At 40.8% G+C, this 18743-nt stretch overlaps 1 protein-coding gene across 1 annotated transcript in view; it reads right to left on the bottom strand.

The window, feature by feature from the left end:
* PSD (pleckstrin and Sec7 domain containing) overlaps positions 1 to 18743 on the bottom strand; it is a 325502-nt gene that overhangs the window by 285331 nt on the left and 21428 nt on the right. The window contains 1 exon segment of the mRNA XM_053692857.1: positions 8330 to 8773. Within this exon segment, the coding sequence (XP_053548832.1) occupies positions 8330 to 8773 (444 nt within the window).

The following is an 18743-nucleotide window of genomic DNA, read 5'->3' as shown; positions in this document are numbered from 1 at the left end:
TCACAGTGATGGTGTTTTGTGATGCTGTATGCTTCACAGTGATGGTGTTTTGTGATGCTGTATGCCTCACAGTGATGGTGTTTTGTGATGCTGTATGCCTCACAGTGATGGTGTTTAGTGATGCTGTATGCCTCACAGTGATGGTGTTTAGTGATGCTGTATGCCTCACAGTGATGGTGTTTTGTGATGCTGTATGCCTCACAGTGATGGTGTTTTGTGATGAAGTATGCCTCACAGTGATGGTGTTTTGTGATGCTGTATGCCTCACAGTGATGGTGTTTTGTGATGCTGTATGCTTCATAGTGATGGTGTTTTGTGATGCTGTATGCCTCACAGTGATGGTGTTTTGTGATGCTGTATGCCTCACAGTGATGGTGTTTTGTGATGCTGTATGCCTCACAGTGATGGTGTTTTGTGATGCTGTATGCTTCACAGTGATGGTGTTTTGTGATGCTGTATGCCTCACAGTGATGGTGTTTTGTGATGCTGTATGCCTCACAGTGATGGTGTTTGGTGATGCTGTATGCCTCACAGTGATGGTGTTTGGTGATGCTGTATGCCTCACAGTGATGGTGTTTGGTGATGCTGTATGCCTCACAGTGATGGTGTTTGGTGATGCTGTATGCTTCATAGTGATGGTGTTTTGTGATGCTTTATGCCTCACAGTGATGGTGTTTTGTGATGCTGTATGCTTCATAGTGATGGTGTTTAGTAATGCTGTATGCTTCATAGTGATGGTGTTTTGTGATGCTGTATGCTTCATAGTGATGGTGTTTTGTGATGCTGTATGCTTCATAGTGATGGTGTTTTGTGATGCTGTATGCTTCATAGTGATGGTGTTTTGTGATGCTGTATGCTTCACAGTGATGGTGTTTTGTGATGCTGTATGCCTCACAGTGATGGTGTTTTGTGATGCTGTATGCTTCATAGTGATGGTGTTTAGTGATGCTGTATGCCTCACAGTGATGGTGTTTAGTGATGCTGTATGCCTCACAGTGATGGTGTTTTGTGATGCTGTATGCCTCACAGTGATGGTGTTTTGTGATGCTGTATGCCTCACAGTGATGGTGTTTAGTGATGAAGTATGCCTCACAGTGATGGTGTTTTGTGATGCTGTATGCCTCACAGTGATGGTGTTTAGTGATGAAGTATGCCTCACAGTGATGGTGTTTTGTGATGCTGTATGCCTCACAGTGATGGTGTTTTGTGATGCTGTATGCCTCACAGTGATGGTGTTTTGTGATGCTGTATGCCTCACAGTTGATGGTGTTTGGTGATGCTGTATGCCTCACAGTGATGGTGTTTTGTGATGCTGTATGCCTCACAGTGATGGTGTTTTGTGATGCTGTATGCCTCACAGTGATGGTGTTTTTGTGATGCTGTATGCTTCATAGTGATGGTGTTTAGTGATGCTGTATGCCTCACAGTGATGGTGTTTAGTGATGCTGTATGCCTCACAGTGATGGTGTTTTGTGATGCTGTATGCCTCACAGTGATGGTGTTTTGTGATAAAGTAATGCCTCACAGTGATGGTGTTTTGTGATGCTGTATGCCTCACAGTGATGGTGTTTTGTGATGCTGTATGCCTCACAGTGATGGTGTTTTGTGATGCTGTATGCTTCACAGTGATGGTGTTTAGTGATGCTGTATGCCTCACAGTGATGGTGTTTTGTGATGCTGTATGCCTCACAGTGATGGTGTTTTGTGATGCTGTATGCTTCATAGTGATGGTTGTTTAGTGATGCTGTATGCCTCACAGTGATGGTGTTTTGTGATGCTGTATGCCTCACAGTGATGGTGTTTAGTGATGCTGTATGCCTCACAGTGATGGTGTTTTGTGATGCTGTATGCCTCACAGTGATGGTGTTTAGTGATGAAGTATGCCTCACAGTGATGGTGTTTTGTGATGCTGTATGCCTCACAGTGATGGTGTTTTGTGATGCTGTATGCCTCACAGGGATGTGTTTTGGTGATGCTGTATGCCTCACAGTGATGGTGTTTTGTGATGCTGTATGCCTCACAGTGATGGTGTTTTGTGATGCTGTATGCCTCACAGTGGATGGTGTTTTGTGATGCTGTATGCCTCACAGTGATGGTGTTAGTGATGGTGTATGCCTCACAGTGATGGTGTTTTTGTGATGCTGTATACCTCACAGTGATGGTGTTTTGTGATGCTGTATGCTTCATAGTGATGGTGTTTAGTGATGCTGTATGCCTCACAGTGATGGTGTTTAGTGATGCTGTATGCCTCACAGTGATGGTGTTTTGTGATGCTGTATGCCTCACAGTGATGGTGTTTAGTGATGAAGTATGCCTCACAGTGATGGTGTATTTGTGATGCTGTAAGCCTCACAGTGATGGTGTTTTGTGATGCTGTATGCCTCACAGTGATGGTGTTTAGTGATGCTGTATGCCTCAACAGTGATGGTGTTTTGTGATGCTGTATGCTTCATAGTGATGGTGTTTAGTGATGCTGTATGACTCACAGTGATGGTGTTTATTGATGCTGTATGCCTCACAGTGATGGTTTTTGTGATGCTGTATGCCTCACAGTGATGGTGTTTTGTGATGCTGTATGCCTCACAGTGATGGTGTTTTGGTGATGACTGTATGCCTCACAGTGATGGTGTTTAGTGATGCTGTATGCCTCACAGTGATGGTGTTTTGTGATGCTGTATGCTTCACAGTGATGGTGTTTAGTGATGCTGTATGCCTCACAGTGATGGTGTTTAGTGATGCTGTATGCTTCACAGTGATGGTGTTTTGTGATGCTGTATGCTTCATAGTGATGGTGTTTTGTGATGCTGTATGCCTCACAGTGATGGTGTTTAGTGATGAAGTATGCCTCACAGTGATGGTGTTTTGTGATGCTGCATGCCTCACAGTGATGGTGTTTTTGTGATGAAGTATGCCTCACAGTGATGGTGTTTTGTGATGCTGTATGCCTCACAGTGATGGTGTTTTGTGATGCTGTATGCCTCACAGTGATGGTGTTTAGTGATGCTGTATGCCTCACAGTGATGGTGTTTAGTGATGCTGTATGCCTCACAGTGATGGTGTTTTTGTGATGCTGTATGCCTCACAGTGATGGTGTTTTGTGATGAAGTATGCCTCACAGTGATGGTGTTTTGTGATGCTGTATGCCTCACAGTGATGGTGTTTTGTGATGCTGTATGCTTCACAGTGATGGTGTTTTGTGATGCTGTATGCCTCACAGTGATGGTGTTTTTGTGATGCTGTATGCCTCACAGTGATGGTGTTTTGTGATGCTGTATGCCTCACAGTGATGGTGTTTAGTGATGCTGTATGCCTCACAGTGATGGTGTTTTGTGATGCTGTATGCCTCACAGTGATGGTGTTTTGTGATGAAGTATGCCTCACAGTGATGGTGTTTTGTGATGCTGTATGCCTCACAGTGATGGTGTTTTGTGATGCTGTATGCTTCATAGTGATGGTGTTTTGTGATGCTGTATGCCTCACAGTGATGGTGTTTTGTGATGCTGTATGCTTCATAGTGATGGTGTTTGTGATGCTGTATGCCTCACAGTGATGGTGTTTTGTGATGCTGTATGCCTCACAGTGATGGTGTTTTGTGATGCTGTATGCCTCACAGTGATGGTGTTTTGTGATGCTGTATGCCTCACAGTGATGGTGTTTGGTGATGCTGTATGCCTCACAGTGATGGTGTTTGGTGATGCTGTATGCCTCACAGTGATGGTGTTTGGTGATGCTGTATGCCTCACAGTGATGGTGTTTGGTGATGCTGTATGCTTCATAGTGATGGTGTTTTGTGATGCTTTATGCCTCACAGTGATGGTGTTTTGTGATGCTGTATGCTTCATAGTGATGGTGTTTAGTAATGCTGTATGCTTCATAGTGATGGTGTTTTGTGATGCTGTATGCTTCATAGTGATGGTGTTTTGTGATGCTGTATGCTTCATAGTGATGGTGTTTTGTGATGCTGTATGCTTCATAGTGATGGTGTTTTGTGATGCTGTATGCTTCACAGTGATGGTGTTTTGTGATGCTGTATGCCTCACAGTGATGGTGTTTTGTGATGCTGTATGCTTCATAGTGATGGTGTTTAGTGATGCTGTATGCCTCACAGTGATGGTGTTTAGTGATGCTGTATGCCTCACAGTGATGGTGTTTTGTGATGCTGTATGCCTCACAGTGATGGTGTTTTGTGATGCTGTATGCCTCACAGTGATGGTGTTTAGTGATGAAGTATGCCTCACAGTGATGGTGTTTTGTGATGCTGTATGCCTCACAGTGATGGTGTTTAGTGATGAAGTATGCCTCACAGTGATGGTGTTTTGTGATGCTGTATGCCTCACAGTGATGGTGTTTTGTGATGCTGTATGCCTCACAGTGATGGTGTTTTGTGATGCTGTATGCCTCACAGTGATGGTGTTTGGTGATGCTGTATGCCTCACAGTGATGGTGTTTTGTGATGCTGTATGCCTCACAGTGATGGTGTTTTGTGATGCTGTATGCCTCACAGTGATGGTGTTTTGTGATGCTGTATGCTTCATAGTGATGGTGTTTAGTGATGCTGTATGCCTCACAGTGATGGTGTTTAGTGATGCTGTATGCCTCACAGTGATGGTGTTTTGTGATGCTGTATGCCTCACAGTGATGGTGTTTTGTGATGAAGTATGCCTCACAGTGATGGTGTTTTGTGATGCTGTATGCCTCACAGTGATGGTGTTTTGTGATGCTGTATGCCTCACAGTGATGGTGTTTTGTGATGCTGTATGCTTCACAGTGATGGTGTTTAGTGATGCTGTATGCCTCACAGTGATGGTGTTTTGTGATGCTGTATGCCTCACAGTGATGGTGTTTTGTGATGCTGTATGCTTCATAGTGATGGTGTTTAGTGATGCTGTATGCCTCACAGTGATGGTGTTTTGTGATGCTGTATGCCTCACAGTGATGGTGTTTAGTGATGCTGTATGCCTCACAGTGATGGTGTTTTGTGATGCTGTATGCCTCACAGTGATGGTGTTTTGTGATGAAGTATGCCTCACAGTGATGGTGTTTTGTGATGCTGTATGCCTCACAGTGATGGTGTTTTGTGATGCTGTATGCCTCACAGTGATGGTGTTTGGTGATGCTGTATGCCTCACAGTGATGGTGTTTTGTGATGCTGTATGCCTCACAGTGATGGTGTTTTGTGATGCTGTATGCCTCACAGTGATGGTGTTTTGTGATGCTGTATGCTTCACAGTGATGGTGTTTTGTGATGCTGTATGCCTCACAGTGATGGTGTTTTGTGATGCTGTATGCCTCACAGTGATGGTGTTTGTGATGCTGTATGCCTCACAGTGATGGTGTTTGGTGATGCTGTATGCCTCACAGTGATGGTGTTTGGTGATGCTGTATGCCTCACAGTGATGGTGTTTTGTGATGCTGTATGCTTCATAGTGATGGTGTTTTGTGATGCTTTATGCCTCACAGTGATGGTGTTTTGTGATGCTGTATGCTTCATAGTGATGGTGTTTAGTGATGCTGTATGCTTCATAGTGATGGTGTTTGGTGATGCTGTATGCCTCACAGTGATGGTGTTTTGTGATGCTGTATGCCTCACAGTGATGGTGTTTGGTGATGCTGTATGCCTCACAGTGATGGTGTTTGGTGATGCTGTATGCCTCACAGTGATGGTGTTTGGTGATGCTGTATGCCTCACAGTGATGGTGTTTGGTGATGCTGTATGCTTCATAGTGATGGTGTTTTGTGATGCTTTATGCCTCACAGTGATGGTGTTTTGTGATGCTGTATGCTTCATAGTGATGGTGTTTAGTGATGCTGTATGCTTCATAGTGATGGTGTTTTGTGATGCTTTATGCCTCACAGTGATGGTGTTTAGTGATGCTGTATGCTTCATAGTGATGGTGTTTAGTGATGCTGTATGCCTCACAGTGATGGTGTTTGGTGATGCTGTATGCCTCACAGTGATGGTGTTTGGTGATGCTGTATGCTTCATAGTGATGGTGTTTTGTGATGCTTTATGCCTCACAGTGATGGTGTTTTGTGATGCTGTATGCTTCATAGTGATGGTGTTTAGTGATGCTGTATGCTTCATAGTGATGGTGTTTAGTGATGCTGTATGCTTCATAGTGATGGTGTTTAGTGATGCTGTATGCTTCATAGTGATGGTGTTTTGTGATGCTGTATGCTTCACAGTGATGGTGTTTTGTGATGCTGTATGCCTCACAGTGATGGTGTTTTGTGATGCTGTATGCTTCACAGTGATGGTGTTTTGTGATGCTGTATGCCTCACAGTGATGGTGTTTTGTGATGCTGTATGCTTCACAGTGATGGTGTTTTGTGATGCTGTATGCTTCACAGTGATGGTGTTTTGTGATGCTGTAGGCTTCATAGTGATGGTGTTTTGTGATGCTGTATGCTTCACAGTGATGGTGTTTGGTGATGCTGTATGCCTCACAGTGATGGTGTTTGGTGATGCTGTATGCCTCACAGTGATGGTGTTTAGTGATGCTGTATGCCTCACAGTGATGGTGTTTTGTGATGCTGTATGCCTCACAGTGATGGTGTTTGGTGATGCTGTATGCCTCACAGTGATGGTGTTTTGTGATGCTGTATACCTCACAGTGATGGTGTTTTGTGATGCTGTATACCTCACAGTGATGGTGTTTTGTGATGCTGTATGCCTCACAGTGATGGTGTTTAGTGATGCTGTATGCCTCACAGTGATGGTGTTTGGTGATGCTGTATGCCTCACAGTGATGGTGTTTGGTGATGCTGTATGCCTCACAGTGATGGTGTTTTGTGATGCTGTATACCTCACAGTGATGGTGTTTTGTGATGCTGTAGGCTTCATAGTGATGGTGTTTTGTGATGCTGTATGCTTCACAGTGATGGTGTTTGGTGATGCTGTAGGCTTCATAGTGATGGTGTTTTGTGATGCTGTATGCTTCACAGTGATGGTGTTTGGTGATGCTGTAGGCTTCATAGTGATGGTGTTTTGTGATGCTGTATGCTTCACAGTGATGGTGTTTGGTGATACTGTATGCCTCACAGTGATGGTGTTTGGTGATGCTGTATGCCTCACAGTGATGGTGTTTAGTGATGCTGTATGCCTCACAGTGATGGTGTTTTGTGATGCTGTATGCTTCATAGTGATGGTGTTTTGTGATGCTTTATGCCTCACAGTGATGGTGTTTTGTGATGCTGTATGCCTCACAGTGATGGTGTTTTGTGATGCTGTATGCCTCACAGTGATGGTGTTTTGTGATGCTGTATGCTTCATAGTGATGGTGTTTTGTGATGCTGTATACCTCACAGTGATGGTGTTTGGTGATGCTGTATGCTTCATAGTGATGGTATTTTGTGATGTATAGAACACTTTTTTTAAAAAAAGTGTTCTATAGATACTGGCAGACAGCTGTCAATACCTAATATGGCAGTCACTAGCTGGGGGTGGAGGGTTAGAGAGTTGTTTGGGAGGGATCAGGGAGGTTGGAGGGTAAGGGGAGATCCTACGCTGCAGAAAATATAATTTTTAAAAAATTATCAAAAAAAAAAGTGCCTTCAATTTTGCATATTGGCAGACTGTCTTCCAGTACCTAAGATGGGGGTGACCAGTAGGAGATGAGGGAGGGAAGAGAGCTGTTTGGGAGGGATCAGGAAGGGATAAGGGGGTGGGAGGTGTCAGGTGGGAGGGTAGGGTAATCTCTACACTACACTTCAAATTAACCTTATAAGGTACCTGATTAACCCCTTCACAGCCGGGAATAATAGAAGTGTGGTGCAAAGCTGCAGTGAGCAGCCTTCTAATTACCAAAAAAAAGAGGTATGCAAATAATTTTAGTGAGAAACCTAAAGTTTTTGATAAAGTTAACAATTGTTTTTATATGTTCGCATTTGGCAGTGAAATGGTGGCATGAAATATACCCAAATGGGCCTAGATCAATACCTTATAGTTTTGACAGGAAAATAAAAAAATATAGCAAGGCTCTATTTCTGTTTAAAAATTCTAAAAATTCTCCGGTATTTTGGGCAAGTTTTTCTCTGAAAGCCCCGGTAGTGAAGGGGTTAACCCTTTCTCACTAATAAAATAGTTTATTTTTTCACCTAGTACTTTAGTGCAGCATTTGTTTACAACAAAATCATTCTGCGTCTTCTGTGCTTTACTTAAAGCGTCATGGAAGTCAAGATTTAACTTTCATGACTGAACTAGAGCATCCAATTTACTTGTATAATCAAATATTCATTTTTTTAGAGACAAAGAGAAACAGGTTCATTTAATAACAGGTAAGTTGCTTTAATGTGTTCAGTAATCAGTGCAATCAGGTCTAGCACATACCTCTGTACGATAGCGTCAACAATAATTAAACTGTCTTCAGAGAGGCAGGGACTGTGCAATGTGTTGTGTGTTGCCCCAGTAGTATTTCCAACCTCTTCTTCCCTTTCACTCCAGGCAGAATCAGTGGCGGAACTGGTCCCAGAGTCCAGCTCTAGGTGCGCCAGGGGAGCCATATTGCCTTCAGTAGGCTGAGCGTTCCTGGACATCTGCTTCTGAGTTTCTGACGTTAGCGTTGGAAGGTCAAAAGTGAAAAAGCTATTTTGATTCTGAGCAGGAGAGGAGAGGATGTCAATGGAATCCAAACTTGAGTAAGAGGTTCCCTTAGCTCGATGGGACTCCATGATATTCTCAAAATGTTTGCTAAACGAGTCCATACCGTCTTCAGAAAAGCGGTGACAGAGCAGGAATGGCTGTGACAATCTGTGGGACGTCTTCTCATTTTCTCTGAGAACAGAAAGACAATTAATAATTGTGCTACGTCTTGTAAAGTTTTCAAAGTATTCATAAGAGACTAATACATTCTGTAGTATCAATTCAAAATGGCATATATTGAAACAAACAAACAGATAAATAACTAATTGTAGTTTTATATATATATATATATATATATATATATATATATATATATATAGGCAAAATGAGTCAGTTGCACTCTCACAAACAATTCTCCAAGGGCCAGGGTGCTAGAGTCGGTGATATGTAGTAGAATAGAAAACAGCACTCTCTGGACTTAAATTCAAACAAATAGTTTAATAGGTAACGTTTCGGGGAATGCTGATGAAGGGGAGCATTCCCCGAAACGTTACCTATTAAACTATTTGTTTGAATTTAAGTCCAGAGAGTGCTGTTTTCTATTCTACTATATATATATATATATATATATATATATATATATATATATATGTTCCTCATGTGTCTGCATTCACATTTCCCAATGGTCGACAACCAGGGTGCTAAGTCAAATAATCAGTATCAATATAAATAGGGACTTCACTCTCTTGATTTAGAAAAACGAAATGTATGCTTACCTGATAAATGTATTTATTTCTAGACACAGTGAGTCCACGGAATCATCAATTACTGTTGGGAATATCACTCCTGGCCAGCAGGGGGAGGCAAAGAGCACCACAGCAAGGCTGTTAAGTATCACTTCCCTTCCCACAACCCCCAGTCATTCGACCGAAGGAAAATGGAGAAAAAGCAAATAACACAAGGTGTAGAGGTGCCTGAGGTTTAGATAGAAAAACAAGGGTGGACCATGTCTAGAAATAAATAAATTTATCAGGTAAGCATAAATTTTGTTTTCTTTTTTAAGACACAGTGAGTCCACAGAATCACCAATTACTGTTGGGAATCAATACCCAAGCTAGAGGCCACAGATGATTAGGGAGGGACAAGATAGGCAACGTAAACAGAAGGCACCACCGCTTGAAGAACCTTTCTTCCAAAGAACCTCAGCCGAGGCAAAAATATCAAATTTGAAAAATTTGGACAGGGTATACAGAGAAGACTAAGTTGCATTCTTGCAAAACCGTTCCATAGAAGCTTCATTTTTGAAAACCCAAAAGAAAGAGACAGCCCTAGCAGAATGAGCTGTAATTCTCTCAGGAGACTGCTGGTCAGCAGTCTCATAAGCAAAACCAATTATACACTACTCAACCAGAGAGAAGGATAAGTAGCAGAAGCTGTCTGACCTATACGTTTTTCGGAGATACAAACAAACAGGACAGAAGACTGGCGAAAAACTTTAGTCACCTGAAAATAAAAAATCACACACAACCACTAAGTTGTGCAACACACGTTCTGCAGAAAAGAAGAACTATGACAAGAGAAGGAACAAAAACTTCCTGATTCAAATTTCTTTTCGAAATCACTTTAGAAAGGAACCTAACTTAGTACAAAGAACCGCCTCATCGGCATGAAAGATAAGATGAATCACACTGCAAAGCTGAGAGTTCTGACACTCTCCGAGCAGAAGAGATAGCAAAAGGAAGCAAAACCTTCCAAGATAACATGGAATGCAATGGCTCAAACTGAGCTTGCTGCAAAACTTTAAGAATAAAGTTAATGCTGCCAGGAGGAGCAACAGATTTAAACACAGGCCTAATACTGAACAAGGCCTTACAAAAAGATTGCATATTTGGTACGTCTGCCAGATGCTTATGCAGCTAAAAAAATAATAATAATGTAGAAAACTGACCCTTCAGAATTCTCCAGGCCTTTCTGTAGAAAGGACAAATTCTAAGAATCCTGACACTACTCCAAGAGTAGTCCATGGATTTGCACCAATAAAGATATCTACACCATACCTTATGGTAAATCTTTCTCGTAACAGGCTTGCAAGCCTTAATTATGTGAGATATAATTTAGAAGCGCACTAAAAAAGGCTGAGGCAGATTAAAGTAAAAAGTGTAAATTACGTGATTCTATCTTAAAACCTATAGAGTACAATCTTATGTAGAATGCTATAACCATTAAAACATATTTATTTGTATCCATAAGAAAAGTATTACTTCACAATATTAAAATATATAACATGGATCCATGTGTACAATGAGCTCTAAAGATGTCTATATAAAATCATATAAAATCATATAAAAACAGTACAATAAATAAAATATAATATAATGGATATGATGAACGGACCACATTAGTGGTATAATTGGTTAGTCCAAAAATGGGAAGTCTGTAATAAAAGTCTATAGTAAATCCGTGTAGGTTCCTAAAGTGATGTTGTGTCGCAGGTTGATGTATTCGCTATATAAAAATATCATAAATCCGACGCCTTAAAAATAGTGATGAAAGTGCAAAAATAAAATGAAAATAAAAAGGTACTAAAGTACAAAAATCCAATAAATATAAAAATATCAAAATATCAAAATCTATAAAAATACCAAAGTTTTAAAGTGTAAAAAAATCTTAAAAAGTAATTCCAAAAGTGGATGATAGGGAATACTACTGGAGGATGTTGATTTTCTCAGAGGAGATCCTCCTATGTGTGGTAGTGTGAAACCTAAAAATAAAAAGGTATAATAGTGCAATAACGCTAAGGACTTTTCAAAGATCAAGAATTAGGCTTACCAAATATTGTCAATGCGTTTCGGCCCCAAAATATGGGCCTTTCTCATGACTACATATGGTGTGTAATGGTAGCCTATTTATATCCTATACTGACCAATGGTCAGTGAGTCATTTTGGCGCCAAAGTAATTGCCTAACCTTCTATGGGGATGTGCTTCCTGTCAGGTGACCCTTGTGTTTCCTGTCATGTGACCCTTATGTTTACACCAGAAGTGGCCTTTAAACTATCAAATAATTTGAACGATTGGTTTATCGCTTTCCTTTATATCGACTCTTCAGACTCACCAGAAACAGCAGTTATGAAGCAGCGGTCTAAAGACCGCTGCTCCATAACTCTGCCTGCCTGCTCTGAGCAGGCGGAGAGGAATCGCCACAATTTAACCCGATCGAGTACAATCGGGTTGATTGATACCTCCCTGCTAGCGGCCGATTGGCCGCGAGTCTGCAGGGGGTGGCGTTGCACCAGCAGCTCTTGTGAGCTGCAGGTGCAATGCTGAATACGGAGATGATCCGCACTGTCGGATAAGGTCCGCAAGACCTTTGATAAATAGGCCTCCATGTCTTGAGAAAGGCCCATGTTTTTGGGCCGAAATGCGTTGACAATATATGGTAAGCTTAAATCTTGATCTTTGAAAAGTCCTTAGCGTTATTGCACTATTATACCTTTTTATTTTTAGGTTTCACACTACTACACATAGGAGGATCTCCTCTGAGAAAATCAACATCCTCCAGTAGGATTCCCTATCATCCACTTCTGGAATTACTATTTAAGACATTTTTTACACTTTAACACTTTGGTATTTTTATAGATTTTGAAATTTTTATATTTTTATATTTATTGGAATTTTGGATTTTTGTACTTTTGTACCTTTTTTGGTTATTTTTTCATTTTTTTTTGCACTTTCATCACTATTTTTAAGGCATCAGATTTATATTTTTATATAGTGAATACATCAACCTGCGACACAACATCACTTTAGGATTCTACACGGATTTATTTTAGACTTTTATCACAGACTTCTCATTTTTGGACTAACCAATTATACCACTAACGTGGTCCGTTCATCATATCCATTATTTTGTATTTTATTTATTGTACTGTTTTTATCTGCTTTTATATGATTTTATATAGACATCTTTAGAGCTCATTGTACACATGGATCCATGTTATATATTTTAATATTGTGAAGAAATACTTTTCTTATGGATACAAAATAAATATATTTTAATGGTTATAGCATTCTACATAAGATTGTACTCATATAGGTTTTAAGATAGAACCACGTAATTTACACTTTTTTACTTTAATCTGACTGAGCCTTTTTTAGTGCGCTTCTAAATTATGTCTCACTATTTATTCTTTCTGGGGTAGCTAGGTAACTCATTCATTTTTAGGAGCATTATAGGCAGACATACTCCTAGCGCTGAGTTAACCCACATCTTCCAAGCCTGAATCATGGTCTCAATGACCGACTCAGAAACACCATGTTTAGATAGAACTAAGCGTTCAATCTCCAAGTAGTCAGCTTCATAGAAACGAAAATTTGCATGAAAGAAGGGACCCTGATGAAAAGATCCTTCCTCAGAGGCCGTCTCCAAGATGGAAGAGATATAATCTATACTAGGTCTCATACCAGTTCCTGCGAGGCCAGGCATGGACTACGCTCTTTCCCGTTTGATACAAGCAATTACTTGTGAAAGGAGAGCAAACGGAGGAAACAGATATGTCAGCCTGAAATCCCAAGGAACCTCCAGAGCATCCATCAGAGCGGCCTGTGGATCTCTTGACCGAACCTTGGAAACTTGGCATTTTCCGAGACGCCATCAGATCCAACTCTGGCACCCCCCATTTGAGGGTTAAGTTGGAGAACACCTCCAGATGGATTTCCCAGGATGAAAACTCTGTCCGCTCAGGAAATCCCCTTCCCAGTTATCCATTCCAGGAATGTGGATGGCAGATAGATAACAATTGTGAGCTTCCACCCACTGAACAATCCAAGTCACCTCCTACATGGCTAAGGAACTCCAAGTTTCTCCCTGGTGGTTGATGTAAACAATTGAGTTGATATTGTCCGACTGGAACCAAGTTAAGGACAACTGAGGTCAAGCCGACAGAGCATTGTAAATCGCTCTTAACTCCAAGATGTGAAAGAGGAAAGCAGACATTCCAAGACCATAATCCCTGCCCCTTAAACAAGACCAGACTGCTTCCCAGCCTAGCAGGTTGGCGACCATGGTCACATCACCCAGGAATGTCTCTAGAAGCACGCGCCCTGAGACAGATACTCCTGAGAAACCACTAGGAGAGAGTCTCTAGTCGACTGATCTAGATCTATCCTTTGTGACAGATCCAAATGTTCTCTATTTTATGGAAAATAGCAAAGGGAGTGATGTCCATGATAACCATCAGACCCAATTCCCTCCATACACTGAAACACTTAAAATTAAAGAAAATCAACAGCTAAATCCAAACTCCCAACGTCCTGGTTGCAGGATAGCTAAGCTATCCACTGGCCACTAGAGCTTGCTGTTGGCCGGACAATAGACTACAGAGAGGGGAAAAGGAATAAAACCTTGACTATCTGACCTTTATTAGACATCTTCTCCTAGATAGAGAATCTAATAACGTCCAAGCATACCGCATCTGGTGTTCCCAGGTGGATTCCCATCCAGGTACTCACCAGGCCTGACCCTGCACAACTTCCGAGATCAGACGGCATCAGGCGTATTCAGGTAGGGTATTGTGGCATTAGTCCAAAATAAATCAACCTTGTGGATGGAACAAGGAAACTCTTCTCCAAATTCATTCTCATCCTTGGAAAAGAAGATTGGACAATATCTCTTAAAAGAGAGTTTACTGGAAGTATTGATGATACCTGAACCATATATTGTCCAGACAAAAACTCTTGCAATGTCCCAGGACCCAAAGATCTCTCTAGGATGACGAAAACTCAGAAAACTTGAGAAAATCCTGATCAAAGGAACAATAAATCTCTCAGGTCTATGTTCGATATGAACAGGCCCTCTTGAACCAAAGGAGAAAGGATACTACTTTGAAGATCAGAATCTGAGATACTAGAGGTAAGTACCTAGATCCCATTCCCCAACTGGGACTGGAACTATCACTCCCAGATATGAAGACCCTGGACCTAGTTCAAGGAATGCCTCTCATCCTACTTGGATAATAGATACTCTAGTATTAGAAATCTGCCCCAGGAGGAAATCTTACGTTGGACTTGAACAGGCATGACTGACCCTGCAGAAAGTGGAAAGAAACTTTCCTGTAGCCTTACTCTCTTGACGTGTGGTAAAAAAAAACTTTTTTCACCCTTAAAATCAGAGGAATATTCTGCTAGACCAAGTCCAAACAAGGTTTCATCCTTAAAAGGAGATGCCAAAAGCGTGGATTTGAAGGAAACATAAAGTATAGCATCTGCAACTGCAGAACTATAAAGCCTAGGCTGAACAACTAAACCACAGGTAGGCTTCTTGACTGACCATAGATATCAGCCACAATGCCCGGCGGCTAGTACAGCAAGTCTAATAAGACAAGAAATTGCTCTAAATGAACAATTAAACCTCCAGCTTCTTATCTATGGATCCTTAAAGAAGCAGCTACCTTCCCTAGGATCAAAGTTATCTGAGCCATAGTAGAAAAGCTCCCCTCTACCTAGGGCACGTGCATTTTAATGGAGTCAGGAACACGAAAATCCGTTAAAAGATGGGAGACAGGGAGAGAGGCATCCCTAGGTTCTCCTACACCTGTAAAAATTTCCATAACATGTCTATAAATATTTCTTCAAAAGAAAGGAACATCATAGAAATTAACAAGTTTACAAAACTTCCAAGGGTTGACAATGACAGGGATATCAATGTCGTCCAAGTAGCTAAAACCTCCTATAATAGTACACGAGGTGTGCAAGCATAAATCTTAAGGATATGACTTCAGCATCAGATAAAGGAATTATACTGTCCAAATCTGAGATTTCACCCTCAGAAACTGCAGCTGAATCTTCCTCACCAGACGTAGGATAGAGGACGACCTGCATAATAGAAAATGGAGCAGAAACCTTACATCTGAACTTTAAATGTCCTCTTGCATTTTCCCTGTAGGTAAGGAAAAAAACAGATAAAGTTGCAAGTTCCGCAGAGAATACCTGAACTGCAAAATCTGTAGGCAAATACACTCTTCTAAAAGATAGAGAGGAACCACAGGGCACTGCATGTGACACCATAGAGGCTTGGGATGTAAAAGGAGAAAGCTGTGGCATTGCTTAAACAGCCTCATCCTAGGAGACAAAGGCTCATGGTCAAAAATTCTCTCCCAATATTGTACCGAATTGAGCAACCGCTGCACCTTTCTTTATTTGAAGCTGTGATAGTAGCTAATAAGAACACATCATCATTTCTCGGTTGGGATTCCAGCTATTACTAATAGCACACAGAAGGACACACTCCACTACCACCGAGACCGGCAAATAAACAGCCGATTCGAAATTTCAACACCTCTCTTTCGTAACAACACTAAGTGAGCTATAAGGAATGTGTTTCTACATTAAGAAGTGCTCAGCTACATAAATCTTCGTTAATCCGACAAATTGTTGGGAAACATAAGGGCTTACCATCCTTGCCCTATCAACGCTCATTCTCTCATCATTTCCATCAACGATTGGTTACCCCCTGTGACCCGTAAGTCAAGCCAAGCTGGGATACAGACCCATTACCACGGATCCACAACACAGAGAGAGATAAAACAAATATATTTTGCAACTGACCTATTTCATACAACCTTAAAGACAAAGATTAAAGGTACTTTTATAATGGCTAATATACACACAGCCTTTCCAGTTTTACTGCTATATGGCTTTTAATTTTTGGAATATTAATCTAAAAACCACACAACACACCATCTATAGAAAGTGTGTTTTATATCCACTGCAGTGAGATACAGCGATCATTAATTTTTAATTTATCTTTTTTATCAGCTCCAGTTTATAGCTACATTTTTGGCCAACAGTGCGCAAAATATTGTAACAAATAGATTCATTTTGTTACAACAAATAGACTGCTTTGATAATTATCATACGAGATTTCTGTTTCAATTTTTGTATACAATGTTATTTAATATATGCTTTTAGAATTCTTATGATTAATGATAGTAAACAATTATTCAAAACATTTGACATTAGCTATTTGTCTATTATTTGTCTATTATACTCGTTGGAAAAGTCAGGTTTATCTTACCACACACTTCACGTTTGAGGTTTTATTTTAAGCGTTTATTTACACGCAAGGACGATTATATTGGATAACACCATATTATATATATACTCACTATATAAATGTCAGGAACCTAGCTCCTTCTAGGACCCAGCGGAATCCTTCAAGCAACAAACTTGCAGCTTGCCTTTAAAAACCACCCCAAATCAATTCTCTTTGCTTAGTAATTTGGAGTACAAGGCTACCCTATTTACCTGAGCCTAACTACTTTGAATAACTTGTTTTCTGAACTTTTTTCCTCACAGGAACTTTTTGATACTTTGTTCAACTTTAACTGGAATTCATCCAAACAACTGCAGTGTTCATTAACTTAGGAGCTGACATGCAATCAATTGAATGAACTGCCTGAACCAAACTGCAAGTATTATTCTGTGTTCTAATCAGGGGCGGACTGACAAGTCGGGCAAATAGGCCCTGGCCCGAGGGCCCGGCTTCTTAAAGGGGCCCCATGCATAATCTAAAGCTGCAGTTTTTTTTTTCTATTATTTTTTTTTTAAGAATTATTTTTTTTTGCCTTTAATTTTTTTTGTTTGTGGGTGGGGGTCCGGTTGGTGCGGTGGTGGAGGAGACGAGAAGAGTGTGAGTGAAGCAGCAGTGTGTTGTGACCACTCGTGATTGATGACTACTCGTGTGAAGGAAGCTCAAGCAGGTGCAGCAGCAGCAGGAGCCGGTTAGGTAAGAAAGTGACAACTGGCACTGTGAAGGAAAGAAAGGCTGGACTGGAGATAGAGTAACAATTAACCAGTAGCCAGCCCTGCAATATGTGGACCGGCTGGTGTGTATAAATCAAGAATCCGGTTCACATATTAATGATCACCTCCTGGCCTGCCCTGGTTCTGTCTGGCTGCTCAGCCCAGCCTCCACACGCCGTGCGCACACAATTTTAACAGCACGTTTAGAGAGGCGGCAGCCGCGGCACTGCAATAGCATATCAGACAGTGTGGCCATGTGTGGTGAAGGAGGAGAGGAGGAATGAGTCAGGCGAGGCGACGACGACTCAGGTAAGTGAAGGAGCCGGAAGCCAGAGACAAGCAGCGATTTGCAAAAATCCCAGGCATCATTGTTTGACTGAACTAGTGAACTTCGAGTTGTTAGGATAGTGTAAGACAGTAATTAGTAAAGTATTGCAGTCTACTTAAGTTGCTTGCTTGATTTGCTATTAGCAAATCAAGCAAGCAACTTAAGCATACTGCAGTACTTTACTAATTACTTACACTGATTAATCTTTAATCTTCTATTAATTTGAACTGTCATTCAAATGTCTCACCTGACTGAGTCATAATAACCAGTCATATGTTAAGAGGCTAAGAGCTTAAGTCAACCTTAACCAGGCTTGCCCTGAAGCATTTACTCACTGGATTAATCAGTTATGTGCATCACAAAACCATATAGCAATCTACTCAGGTGTTCATCTTAAAACACACTTGCTAAAAAACCCTCTAGTTGTAAATATATCTACTTTGCTTTGCTCTTATCAATCTGAGGCTAGGTGTACATAAATTTGTCTACTTACAACATATACTGAAATTTGTATTGCCTATACAATGAGCCTCATGAAACTGCAGCAGTGGTCTCTGTATGACCAAAAACAGCTTCACTGCTTACCGATGAGGCACCCAAATCACAAAATGTAACCAGGCAATTTAAGCAATGCCTAATAAGACTCTCTTTCTTTTTTCAAATGATGATAATTAAATACTTAGCTTTGCTTAATAAAGATAGAATAGTTAAGGTCATGATTTGGGGGTTTCCAAAACACCTGGGGACTGAACCCATCATAAAATATAATATAGAATGCCGTGACATATATATTTAATTATACTGGATTGTATAGAAATAGATTTGTAACAACACAAAATATAAAATATGTGTTTAACCAATATGGGCTCTGGGGAATATCTGAATATCTTTTGTCTGTTAGCTTAAATTAACACACACATAGGACCATGTTAAGGGCTCTCCCTCCCTGGGTCTCTCACACACATATACACATACATATATACACACATACACATATATACACATATATACACATATACACACATACACATATA

This window comes from Bombina bombina, chromosome 9 (assembly GCF_027579735.1).
Source record: "Bombina bombina isolate aBomBom1 chromosome 9, aBomBom1.pri, whole genome shotgun sequence".
Lineage (NCBI taxonomy): Eukaryota > Metazoa > Chordata > Amphibia > Anura > Bombinatoridae > Bombina > Bombina bombina.
This window is presented reverse-complemented; position numbering and strand designations above follow the sequence as displayed.